The sequence below is a fragment of the Euprymna scolopes genome, chromosome 3 (genome assembly GCF_053919585.1).
Source record: "Euprymna scolopes isolate OS-2025 chromosome 3, ASM5391958v1, whole genome shotgun sequence".
In the NCBI taxonomy this organism is placed as follows: domain Eukaryota; kingdom Metazoa; phylum Mollusca; class Cephalopoda; order Sepiida; family Sepiolidae; genus Euprymna; species Euprymna scolopes.
Window position 1 is genome coordinate 143,169,176 of NC_136484.1, and position 14,780 is coordinate 143,183,955.

Below are 14,780 nucleotides of genomic sequence, written 5' to 3' on the forward strand. Positions count from 1 at the left end.
TATATATACTCGGGTTTTTTTTTATATTCAAAAGTAATGGACTAATGAATTCAACGAGGTTGTTAGATAGTGCTCAATAAAAAGAGCTGATAATACTTGTTTATTGTTATATAAACATGCTCACATCCCGCTGCTACAAATAGCCACTTGTTTCAATCAAACAACAGATATCATCAGGCAGCGACTTGACTATTCAAAAGTTCAATGAATAAGATTATTCATTGAACTTTTGAATAGTCAAGTCGCTGCCTGATGACATCTGTTGTTTGATTGAAACAAGTGGCTATTTGTAGCAGCGGGATGTGAGCATGTTTATATAACAATAAACAAGTATATATATATATATATATATATATATATATATATATATATATATATATATATATACTAGCAAAAGTACCCGTCGTTGACTGGGTTCAAAAACAGTCTACAGGAAATGGACTCTGATTTATGAAAGTATGATAGGTTATAAAAAGGAAGGGTTGTAAAGAGATGGCTTCGAATTTGCGGGTATCAAAACCAAAGCAAAATACGATGAAAGTAAAAATAAAATAGATAAACCCCATAATTTATTATACCATACCTGTTCACACTGAAACACTTATACCAATATTCTGTGGATCTATATTAAAAAACCTTGTTACACTTTATGACATATTTCCATTCTATGGAGGTCAGGTGCGAACGAACACCCCATAATTTTATTATACCATATTTCTTCAAATTGAAACATGATTATCAAAGTATACTTACGCAGATAGATATAAAAAGTCTTTATTAAAGTTTGTGCCAATTTCCATTCTATGGAGACCAGGCGCGAACGCAGACCCCACAATTTTATTATACCATCCCTATTTAAATTAAAACATACTTATCAAAGTATTCTTATGTACATCTATATCAAAAACAGTTGTAAACGTTTTTTTAATTTTTAATTTTTTTATTTCCATACTTTGTGGACCAGGCGCGTACGCAGGGCCTACAATTTTAATGAATCATCATTATGCCAGATCAAACATACTTATTCCTGTGTCTCGATACATCGTCTATCATTATATGTGATCAGTTTTCTATAATAGTTAAGCATATAGGAGCCTATTCGTGACCAGACACACAGACACAGACGTTCAGCTTTATATATATATATATATATATATATATATATATATATATATATATATATATATATATATATATATATATATATATATGAACATGTCCGCATGCTAGAACGTTTTCATCCTAAATTCCACGCAATTATGCACTATATAGAAAATATGTATAAAAAGAATTCAGCGTAATAGTGAAATAAAACCAATAATTTAATAATAAATCATAAAAATGAATAATTAATCAATGAACGATCGTTTGTCAAGGCAATATACAAATTACTTAACTTTCATGAAGTTGCTCGCATATCCATGACTGAGTATATTAAAATGTTTGTTTTAATAATTTTTAAATAGAGGAAGTAGGTTTTTAATATCAATGTCAGTGCTAAAAACTAAACTTTATATGCGTACACACAGATACACATGCACATACATACACGTCTCCAAGCGACTAAAATGAATTTCTCAAACAGAAGTTTTGCACCATTACGAATATATAATACTACTAAACCTAATGCTTAGAATTCTCATTCAAACTTTGTTAAATCCCTTACATTAATTTTATTCTAGAAAAAATGCTGAAGATTAAGGGATCTTAAGGAGAAACTGCAACTTAGTGAATTTAATTTAAGTAAGGATAAAAAAAAATGTAACTTTGAAACAGGTGTATTTTCAAATTTGTGGCTGTCCCCACATTATGTTCAATAAAACTTTTTTAAAATGAGCAACTGAAATTTGGGGAAAGTTTAATCAATATATAATTCCTCTTTTTAAAAATTTACATAAATTGAACGTATCAAGATTTTTACGAAGTGCTTCCTATTCCTTTTTCCCCCATTTGAATGAAACTAAATTGTACTAAATACACTCCACATTATCCATTCTTACGCTTAGTTGCAAAACGCATAATGATCGATTGATTAGTTGAACATAGAATTCTATACATACCAATATATACACATGTGCACATACCTAACGTTGTGTTAACAGAAAGATTAAATATTGTTTATTATAAATCTGTGCATTCAATTTTTCATGGAGCAGCTTGTAGTGTCTTTTCTTTTTTTAAAACCTCTTGATTGGAGTTTAACTTTCATTATAATTGTTTTTTTTTTTGCCTTATCATTTGTTTTGTCTTTAATTGTCTCCAAGGTTTTAATAGGTCAACTTTATATGGCATATGACACCCCCGTTATCATACACCAACCTACAAAATTTCAACTTTATAGTTCTAGTGTTCTAACAAAAAATTCGGGACATACAAATAAACGCATAGAATTTCATTATAGTGTACAGTCTTTAGATACAATATTTGTGCATGGAATGTATATACGTTCAATATTTTGTCTTAGTAATGTCTGTACATCGTGAGCGATTGGGGTTTATGTGAATGCAATACTTATTCATAGCTAGAAATTGCATGAATCGGATATTTAAAAAAATACATCTTTTTCTTATGAATTTCATGAAGAAGTAAAAGTTTAAAACATAAAAATAACAGTTCGTATTTTTTCGGACTACTATCCTCATTTTATTGAGTATTAGTTTCACAGCGTTTCGACCGATGCAATCTCAGTGGCGCAAGGAAAAGTATTTAGTAAAATTCAGTTATAAGTTTCACTGTTATTGAGATTGAAGGTTCAATCCCCAGTGCAAACGATACAAAAAATACAATTGTTACTTAAGACTTCTACCCGGTCATGGCCGACAGAACGAGAGCATGCTAGTCATGTGCATTAAATAAAGGGTTCCGTTCGAAATTCCGTGCAGATTCCCGAGTTCGACTGTATGATTCCCGAGTTCGAAAGTATGATTCCCGAGTTCGATAGAATGATTCCCGAGTTCGATAGTATGATTCCAAAGTTCGAAAGTATGATTCCCAGGTTCGACAGAATGATTCCCGAGTTCGGCAAAATACGCCGGAAGGAGGTCAAAGGTTACTTAGACATAAACGTTGTGAAAATAACACTTACAATGAAAACAGTAGTCCGAATAATTCAAATAATACAAATAATCAATCCTCATCTAAAAAATTCAGAAACAAGAATAACAGACCTTAAAGAATTAAATTCCAAACCATTTCTAACAATGGATTACAATGGACTACACATTTTGACAACGATTTTAATGGGGATAGTATTATATATTCTTTAGCAATAACGTGAATTTTAAAATAAGGAGATGAATGATGGCTAACATGAAAGCCGAATGCTAAAAGTGCAAAATAGTAAAATTTCCGAGAAATCATAAAAACGCGCTGAAACAATTTTTCAGTTTTTTACTTTCTAAAAATGTTATTTCCTTCAAAACTGTCTTTACAACACACGAAAAATAAAAGGCGACCATCTCTCACTTAACTATTGATAGTGGTTATGCTTGAAAAGACATGAAATAAAAAAGAATAACCCTGATCGCTAACGATGTGTCTGAGTGTCAAGCTATCTGGACCCAGGATTAATACAAGGGTAAATCAACCGTTAAATGAGAAACAACTATCTTCTTTATATGTCGTAAAGACAGCTTAAAAATAAAAACATTTTGAAATTAAAAAAAAAAAAAAAACAGTTTCAGTACGTTAAAAGTATAGAAATCGGTAGATAATTAAATTCCACTGTTTTTTGTATAAATTGTTTGCTGTTTTGTTTTTTATGATTCTTTGACTGTTAATTATTTGATACTTTTAAGGATACTTAGATATGATTGAGAAAAACTTCACTATGATACGAATTGGTTGAATTTAATCACGTGACGATGCAGTAAAAAATTCTAATAGATATAAACAGTTAGAGTTTAGACGTTCATCCCAGTGTAAATCCCTTCTAGATATACGCGGTTAGACCCGCTTTGTTGCTATTGGCGATCTCCAAGAAACAACACATAGTTAACGAAATAAATCCATAAATAAGTTGAATAAAGTATGAATTATATATTTTTTAAAAACTATTTTCATCTTAGATGTTATTCTCATGGTCAATCCTAAGAATACAATTAAGAATTACTTAAGATTTCTACCCGATTATGGCTGTAAAATAAATAAAGATTTCCATTCGAAATTTCAAAAATATTCTCAAGTTCAACAAGACGTACTTGAAGATTATTGGAAGTTACATCGGCCGAAACGTTGTAAAAATAAAATCGACTATAAGAATAGTATTCCGAATGATACAAAATGTTCCCGTTAAATCATCGAATTTAAGCAAGGTTGAGCCTGGTCAGTAATAAAATGGGTAACCGTCTGGGAATACCAGTAATTGGTCTCTGTTTATCCTGTCGATTTTTTCTCGCTATTGATGTCAAGTAGTGCCGAACAAGGAGAGGTGTAGTTGGAGATTGCACAATCTTGCTTCTCAAATCCCTGATTTTGCAAGACTATGACAAATTATCAATCTTCATCTAAAATCTTCCGAAACATAAAACGTATGTCGTTTACAGTTCGATTTGTTTTCATCTCGTTCCTCCATGGGTGTCTCTTCTCCGATTGTAAAACACCCGGATAAAATCATCACATCGGGGCTTGACGAGTGAATAGTGGACATTAAGATTATACAACAGTCATTATTAAAAAAAAAAAAAGAAAAAAAGAAAATAATAATAATAATAGGTCTCGCACTGTCAACCATACTCCAATCCCTGCCCCATAGCTTTAATGTTGTATCCCTATGGTTGTTTTACAAGTGTTTTGATGGAATGTGCACGGATGAACTCATTGCACTTGTAGCCCATCGACGTACATACAACTGGCAAATCCGTCTAGCAGCAAAATCCCACCTCTTCGCTGTAAAGGTCCGTAGATGCTGGAAAGCCTTCTACTCTAATTGCTTCTTCCCTCGGACTGCTAGACTTTAGATGTCTCTTCCTGTTTCTTGCTTCTCTGTCCGTAGCAACATGCAAAAGTTTCAATTTATTGTGAACAGGCATCTCGTTAACCTCCTCACATACTACCCTGTATATATGGTTACAAAAAGTAGGCCTGTACATCCAAGTGGCAATATGCTTTGTTTGGGGTGAACAATAGTAAAAAAAAAACATTTCTGTAAAAATTTTTTAGATGCAACATTGCAAAACAAAAGAGACAAGAAAAAGCAAAAAAGCAAATAAATTGTATCTCTTTCCGTGGAGAGTTCCCATTACCAAACCTGAAGAAGTCGAGATAACGTATCAACCGAAACGTCGTGCAAACAAGGAGAAAATATGTGTTTTTTCAAATAATAATATTGCTTAAAACAAAGTATTTTCTGATCACCTAAAAGCGTTCAACCTTTTAATGTCCAAGGTTTTATAGCTCGTTGCTTCTGGGAATTATCTCCGATCAACGCAAGACCGCAGTACTTATTTAGTTTGTTTAAGCGTGAAAAGAAAGTAAAAAAAAAAAAGTCAGAAAAGAAAAAGAAAGAATGGAAAACGAATGAGACTAATGTTGAAATTAGCACATAACTAAAAATTAACCTCGGAGCTTCTTCAAGATTTCTTTTCCAATCAAAATTATGCAAAATCATTGACTGACCTTTACATTTTCTGATTAATTGTTTGGACACTTTATTGAAAAAATTGTTGGGTGCTTATTTATATGATGATATATACGAAATACAAATAAAAAAAAAAGGTTCAAAATGAAATAACAGGAAAATTTGTGGATATACTTATTTATCAACGAAAAATAATGGTGTACAGTAATATACGGAAAATTATCGAATAGAATTTCAATCAAAACTAAAATTGATTTACTATTATTTATATTATTAAAATTGATTTACTATTCGGAGTCAATGAACTCCGAACCAGAAGACCATATGGCGTCTTCATATCTGAGGAAAAAAGATAATATAGGACATGGTGGCTTAAAGACGCATGGCATCGCTCCAACGTATACTCGAACATTTCTTACTCAGTAAGAAATCAATTTTATTTATGACTAAAGTTCTACTCGATAATTTTGTGTAATTTCTGGCCTTACATGTAATTTCTGGCCTTATGTGAATATTTTCAACCGATAAGCAAGTGTATCTATAATTTGTTTGTTATCTTAGTTTTTACTGCCATATTTAATGCGTACCATCATATAAAAAAACAACTGTTCTTTCGAAAAGTTTTAATCAAAATTCTTTTTTCTCTTCCCATCCAGTGCAGATTGCATGCTCTCAAAATTGCCAAGGAGACCGGAAGTATGTATATAAACGGGTAAGTTCGTTTATACCACGATTATTCAATCGTATAAATAGAACATACGCTAATTACGATAGGCGTAAATGAGAAAGGTATCGTCATGCAATTTCTGTTAATCCCAATCTTCCTCTCTTTTCAAGAAAGGAGGATTTTGATTGGAGTAAATTGATTGACAGCATTGAATTGAAAAACAAAAGTGATAGTAGACAGGTAGGCAGGCTCGAATCCGTATCGCGAAGGAGGTAAAGAACGCCCCCCCCCAAGAAAAACGTGACGTCTTTGCAGTTGCGTCTTTCGCCAAACTGGAACTGGCGAAGGTTTAAATTAAGGCCAGTCAATCGAAAAGAGGGGATGATTTTCGACAATATCGGAATTAATGTTTTTAGCCCATTTTCCAATATTTGTCATTCGAAGGGTCGAGCTTCAAAACGATACTGATCTCGTGAAAATCCGTGACCTCAGTCGAAAGTTTTAGGCAAACATACATACATACATACATACATACATACATACATACATACATGAAAACAGACAGGTGAGATTTATATTATAGGCTACCTGTTTTTGTATAACTAGCAGACGACCGCCGTTGCCCGGTCGTAAAATATGCTTAAGTATGATATTTTAATGCATGCAGATTTCGTATTTTTATTATAAAGCCAATTATCTATTGGTTATTATATTGTACCCAATAGTGATTTCTAAAATGTAAAAATAAAAAAAATGTAAAATAAAAAATGCCATCATCTAAACATCTAACTCTCCAGAGTTATTCGGCACCTTGTGAGTTAAGATGACATGCATTCAAAACTTTACAAATTAACCGACTTAAACGTATTAATATATATATAGTTGTGCATGTTTGGATGGTACACATCAATTCAACTTACGTCTGCCGAGTTCTAACTTTTCAATTCTGACCCTTTCGCAGCTATTTCACCGACTAAAATCAAATCAAATTTGTTCCACAGATCTGAATCTCCTATACATCAAGTTTCAAGTCTGTAGAGCAAAAATTGACAAAGTAGTTTGTCAGAGATAGTTCCGCATACACGCACACACAGTCACTTATATATATATATATATATATATATATATATATATATATATATATATATATATACATATATATATATATTACAAGAGCGATTTTCTTTATATATATTACAAGAACGGTTTTCTTGCTTGTAAACAGGGTAATTCGTTGCAACCCAACTAATTCTTCCAAAACGTACAGCAATATTTTCAATACATTGTTCGTAAAATGACAGAAAAAACAATTAAAAGCTAAAGAAGGAAAGGTGTTGAAAATGTTAATTTTTCTAAACCCAACATTCCATTTTCATTATAATAAGCAAAAATTAAATAATAATAATAATAATAATAATAATGATGATGATGATGATGATGATGATGATGATGATGATAATAATAATAATAATAATAATAATAATAATAATAAAAAGATAAATCCCAAATGGTTTAGTCAGTCTCTTTTTTGTTTTATTTGCGATAAAAGTCTTCGGGTGTTTTTTGTTGTTAGTTTTCTGATCGATTTTTCTATCAAACATCATTCGCCTTCAAGTTCTGCATTCCAACGGAATTTAGTGATTGATATTCGATATAAAATATCTCGTGTAAAGAAAAACGCAAATATCTATAGTGTACGATGGAAAACTCAAATATATAAATCCGTTGGAAGAACATGGATTTCTTCTGGATGGGAATAAATCAATTTTTATTTCGCCATGAACTATTTTGGAGCTGGTTATGAAACAAATGAACAATTTCTATGGCTAATCTCTCTTTGTTTCCCCCATCTAGGTATGATCATCCGCATATTTTGGCTGGCGCAGGTACAATGGGACTGGAAATTGTCAAGCAAATCCCCGACTTAGACGCCTGCATCATTCCAATTGGAGGTGGAGGACTTATTGCTGGCACTGCTGTGGCTATAAAATTTCTGGCTCCAAACTGTCAAATTATTGTAAGTTTTAATTTAAAAAAAAAATATATTTCTGAATTTTTTAGATGAGGATAGATTGCTCATATTATTTGTATTATCTCACTACTATTCTCATCTTGAGTGTTAGGATGGAACGAGTGCATGCTACTTTCCGTGAATTAAATAAAGTGTTATATTCGAAATTCCGTGTAGATTACCGAGAAGAACATCGGAGGTTACATACACCGAAACGTTATGAAAATAACATTCAAGATGAGAATAGTATTTCAAATAATAGAAATAATTCTTATTTCAATTACTTTATAAACTTTTACTCGAAGTCAAAGAAAGAGAGAGAAAGAGAGAGAGAAAGAGAGAGAGAGAGAGAAAGAGGGAGAGACCCTTTGCTTTCATTTTTTTTATATTTTTTTATTATTATTTGGTGAATGTTTTTAAATTTATATTGCCATTTTTTAGCTATCCAGCGTTGTTCGGTAGTGTTTTTACTTGCAATGCATCATCATCATCATCATCATCATCATCATCATCATCATCATCATCATCATCATCATCATCATCATCATCATCATCATCATCATCATCATCATTTTTACTAGCAAAATATTTGGTTCCAAACAAACGAACATAAAAATGTATTGATGAATACAGAATTATATCCCCTTTTTAAAATAAAGTCTGTATTAAAATCAATCCGAAGCGATTCCAGTATTTTCCGGAACGAATTAAATCAAATTACATGTTATTGTTATTAACAACATGTTATTGTTATTAACAACATGTTATTGTTATTAACAACATGTTGTAACAATCCTCCAAACAAAGTGACGAATCCGAATCAAATATTGATTTTGTAGGAAAAAAGCTATCGATGACAAAATTTGAGAAAGAGGTTGAGTTTGCTCTTTTATATCCTTTAAGTAGATGAATACTCGAGGAAAGGTAAAATTAATTCACCGAACAATGCAGTTTTGCGCCAGTTTTATGCCTATTTACGAAGATTTAAATCAAATTACATTTTACTGCTAAAACTTATATTAAGAATTATTATTTCAATATTGATTAAAATTCAATGCATGAATTTTAATCTTAAAAATATCTAAAATTTAATGATTTAGCTTAACGGTTCATAAGACGAAATTAAATTCACGGAATCTTCTTTAATTGGCGTATAGCGACTATGGATCAAATTCAATGCAAATCTGAAATATTTGAATTTTAAAATATAAATTTGTGTCGATATTATGCCCTTTAAAAACCCTTTGTAACATCCTAAAATAAACTAAGATTGGGGAATGTTTATTGATTTATGTCTAATGCCCATTGCGATAATTTCACATAGGATTTCTATTCCTGTTTATCCAATTTGATTAAAATCTAAATTAACTAAATATAGCACAAATTACACACCCTTACGCCCATTTCAAAGTTCATAATGATCAGGGGTGAATAATACACAAAAAGCATATAAGCATATATGCATACGTAAATATATATAAATAGAAATAAACCAATTGAAATGCGTGGAAATAACAATACATTTCAAAATAATAAACTATTTTGAAAACAATTACGCACAAACAAACATATACTAATTTTAATTTTTTAATTTATTCAGAAAGATATGACGTTTTCGAATATATGTAGAAAGGTATATTGCTAGAGTGAATGGCATATCAGCTGATCAGAAGTCCCGGCATAGGAACACAAATATTGTCAGACTATTTCTTATAGCATCCACGCGATTTTGTTTTCCAGCTCACGGCATTTGGAGCGAGTACATCGTCTAGACGACGCATTTCACAAATCGCCAATAATATGGTAAATCTACCCAGTCGCATGGCAACTTTATAAATGTGCAATCCTAGCTGTCTTTTTACACATTGAAATCAACAGAGCTTAAACAAAGGGTATTTCTATGTAAGCTTCGATATCGTCTGTTAATTCTTCTTTGTAGTAAGATGAACTATCTATTACAGTCGCATATAATTATAATGGAAAACGGATACCGTTTATCTCCCATTATTATAAAGTTATCCACAACTAGTTTGCCATAGAGGAAGTAAAAGACGCAGTATTCAATCTTTGAACGAGATCATGACGTAAATCATTCGAGCTTGAACACATTTTTAATTCAGGAGGAAAAAAAAGACATTATGATTAGAGAAATGAAAATATTTGGAAACCATCTACGAACTACTATTCCTGTTACCTAGATTTCATAGTACACATGAACGCATGGAGAAAAAATATAAAAAAATAATGAAAGCAAATGTAATTTTGGCGAACCTTTAGAGTTTTATGGAATACTTTGATGTCAATAGGACCTCTATCCAAATCATTTCTATAGCATTTCTATGATCAAACACAACAAATTTCAAGCTACACATTTACATGAATTCCAATGTTTGCAAATAGTGTTATTTTACAGCACTTACGAGATTTCATTTACCCTACATTACAGTTGGAGAAGGCACATCGTCTAGATGACGCATTTTATTGGTTTCTTCAAATCGATAACCATTTATGAAGATTGAATCTTTGCTGCTTTAATTCCTTTTCAGCACAACTCAAACGGGAAAAAATATATGTAAAATTTCGATGTCGTCTTTGGAGTCAAAAGAACCTTCTATTATAGCTTATTATAATTATAATGGAGAATACGTACCATTCATCCCGTAATAATTACACGCAGTTTGTTATGTTGGACTCACGTGGATATCTGCACGTTTTGACGATCAAAATTAACGTGTTATCCCGCAACATATATTCAAATAATTGTGTTCCATGAGTATCGTTTACAATATGTATTACACCAAATGGGTTGATATACCGTAAAGCAAACATACAAACAATCGTAATGTATCTATTCTAGAAATTATAAGCGCCGACTGTCGTCTAAACTTTCCAGTTTTGATCTCAGTTTCAGGCAGTTATTTGTCTAGCCGCACTGAAGAGGTGTGATGCAGCGAAACAGTCTATCTATGGATGACTAAAATATGATAACTCTCTCGGGTTTAGTGTACACATAAAATGACTTTGGAGTAAACGAATGAAGTTTTTGATAATGTTTATCATTGTGATTTCACCAATGTTAGTAGCAGCCAAATGATCTAAAGATTGTTGGACCCGAATGTCGTCTAGTCGAGTTTCGATCCCAGTCAGAAGCAGTACATTGTCTAGCTGCACCGAAGAGCTGTGACACAGCGAAACAGATTATCTGTGGACTATTATCTATTTATCAATGTATGAATTTGTCCTAGGTATGGTCGTAAACTGCGAGGCCCTGGTATGAGAATACTAGTGTTCTGTGGAGAATGTCACTACCCCTTAATCGTTGCTGTGCTGTGTCACCCTTGGGCAAGGTGTAGCGTCAACAAGCCTCCTTTCTTTGATGCGGATGTTGGATTGGCATTTCATTATCTGTACCTGACATAGTCTGACCAACAGTATGCTATGACGGAAAAAGATACTAATCCCAACGGCTAGTCAATAGACGAGCCAGCATCGCAGTATCGATGCGGTGGGTGTGTCAGAAATTTTGTGAAAAATAGTGAATAACTCTACCCCGTCTTTCCAAGCTTATAACTCATCGAAAAATGTAATTCAAGCCCTATTTTTTTTCAATTAAAAGAGCAAGGACCAAGGTTTCATTAAAAAAAAACATAAAAACAAACAACGTGTTTTTTTTAAAAAAAGGTTTAAACTTCGGACTTTACAGGTAAATTTCTAAAAAACACTACTATTTTTTTAAATTTGAATATATTATTTATTGACCTTTTTTCTTCAATTTGTGATATATAAAACTTTGGTGAGTAAATTAATTATTTACTTTTTAATAGACACTTGAAAATGGGGGGCGTGAATTTAAAAAAAAAAGTTTGTCTAAAATATTATATTCGGTTTATTGGAAAGAGCATAAAATTTCACATTGACCCTGAAAATATTGTAAAAATAGAATCAATAGAAAAATTTTGATGGATTTTTAAAGTTTAAAAATTGAAAAATATTGAGTTCGTAAAATTTATTACTGTTTTTTAAAAAATAAAAAATATTTCTATTACTTTTAAAACAACTTTAATAGTTTATTTTGGAAGTATAATCCATAAAGAAAATAAACAACCCACTTTTAAAAGAGAAATTACGAGTTTTTTATATTTTATTCGCAGTTTCGTGTAAGGGGTGTCAAAAATTCCTACAAAAATTCTGATACACCTATCGATGCGGTTGTAAAAGGGTGTTGTGGAATCTGATCCAGGCCCATTCCAGCCATCGGATGCGATTAGCCACCCGTGTGCAAATTGTCTTGGTTTATCCTTGCCCTTGCATTTTTGTTTCCAATAGAAAAGGGGCTGACAGTGTTGAGAAAACTGCTTGCTTCTACAATTGCCCAAGCTAGGAAGGAGTTGGAAAGAGTGTTAAGTATACTGTACTTCGTGACATCGTCGAAATACGGTGGACTGCTGCTGATTTAGGCATAGACATGCTTGTCTGGTATCCATTAAACTAGAAACCTATTCCACGTGTTAGGCACTTTAGTTCTATTTCGAACATTAGAAAAGGTTATATGACACAATTTTTATTTTAACATTAACATCACCAACTTCTCTGTCCAAACTCATGTTTGGTTATCAGGTTAAAACAACTTATTTCGGATAGCATGTAATAATTAGCACCTGCTGCATTTTCTAGTGTAAAATCTCCACTGATAACATTCTCTGATGGTAAAGATGTCGATGTGGTAAGCTTACTGTGTTGAAAATCAATAATATACATAATACTTGGTTATATATATATATATATATATCGCAATCATGAAGGGGACACTTGTATAATTCATGATTAAAAACGTTTTAAAATAAAGTGAAGAGAAGTAAAGTAGAAAAAAGTGGGCGAGTCAGCTGACCGGTTTCGCCCTACCCTTCTCAAACCTGAAAAAAGGGTGAATCGGAAATATGTACGATTTAAAATAAAATCACATTGTGTTACGTTATGTGTGAAAAAAAAGAAAAAATGTGGGAAAGCGATCAAAATAAAGCACTGTTATATTACTCGAAGATCATAGTGACTAACCACACTCAAACCCAAGAGACATTTCCTCTGTTTACAGAGAAAAGGCCTTCTCAACCGAACGTGAACAGTCTCCAAGATCTTTAAATGGAATAATGAGTGAGCACGACCCAGGATTAAAGATGAGTTCGTACTAGTTCGTTATGGTTTTGCTTCTATGAAATTATTGCTGCTTTGCAATTCTTTTACCAAGTACAGTAACTAAACTAATAAATATTTATTGTTATTTGCAGGGCGTTGAGTCTGAAGGGTGTGCTAGTTTTACTGAAGCTATGAAGAACGATAAACCAGTTTACATCAAACCTTCATCAACATTGGCCGATGGTGAGTCAATCTTATTTTTAGCAGGCACGAGAGAAAAAAGGAGTGAACAATGAAACGATGATAAACGATGAACTCCAAGTTTAAAACTGAACTATTAAGTAAAAGGCTAAACTTAAATTTAAAAACCAAATTACAAGTTAAAAGCTTATACTCCAAAATAAAAATCTCAAATTAAAAACTTCAGTTATAAGTTAAAGACCTATATTCAAAATTAAAAACTTCAGCTTCAATTAAAAATGTCATCTTAAATGCAAATCTTTAAGTTTAAGAGCTTCAGTTCCTTAATTGAAGCCAACATTATGTTTAAAACCTCGACTTTAATTTAAACCCCCAACTACAAGTTAAAAATCTTGTTACGATATATATATATTAGCATATATTCCGAACGAGCGTTCCATGTTACGATTGGAGGGGGAGATTTTTGTTCGGGGAATCTTATGATTCTACAAGACCTACAGTACCTCCCACATTCTCGTAACGTATTAATCAAAGTAAAATTGAAACAAAAATGTGTCAGCCGTAAGATGTCACATTGTCTTTAGGTTCAGATCAGTATTATAGGATAACTGAGTGAAGACATGGATGACAAAATTAAAGAACACAACAACAATGTATACTAAATAATTTTATTACAGAAGAAGGTTTGATTTCCCCAGAAAATCATCATACAATCCTCATTGGGCCAAAAGAAGGGGCAAACATAAAAAGGCAATAAATAAAATAAAATATCTCTGTTTTGTCTATACATTTTTTTTTTACACAGTGATCACCACTTATCAAGGCCCGGAAGCCACTCAGGGATAAGGGTTATTGCAAGTACATTACGTTAGTGTGGAGATTTGATGAAGTGTTTACTTAAGGAGGCGGTTCATTAGGAATTTGTTAACATTGGACTTGAAGACATCCAAGTTGTAGTCCGGTGGAAAGCAGGCAGACGGAACAGAGTTCCACAGGCGTGCAGTTCTAAGAAAGAAGCTTTGTTCATGGAATCCACGTTTTGATCTAGGCACAGATAAAGAGTGGGGGAAATTTTTCACAGTGGATTCGGCTAGACGGGTGTTTTTCGGGAAAGATTGGCGAGGGGGGACCAAAGATTGGAGTTCAGACGAGCACCTGCCATGAAAATAACGATAAAACAAAGATAGGCT

General features: G+C 32.3%; 1 protein-coding gene across 1 annotated transcript in view; it reads left to right on the forward strand.

The window, feature by feature from the left end:
* The window catches only part of LOC145259647 (L-threonine ammonia-lyase-like), a 144,517-nt gene that overhangs the window by 87,864 nt on the left and 41,873 nt on the right, over positions 1-14,780 (forward strand). Inside the window, exons 6-8 of the mRNA XM_080117307.1 lie at positions 6,235-6,290; positions 8,100-8,262; positions 13,542-13,632. Coding sequence (XP_079973433.1) covers positions 6,235-6,290; positions 8,100-8,262; positions 13,542-13,632 — 310 coding nt within the window. The remainder of the gene's footprint in view (positions 1-6,234; positions 6,291-8,099; positions 8,263-13,541; positions 13,633-14,780) is intronic.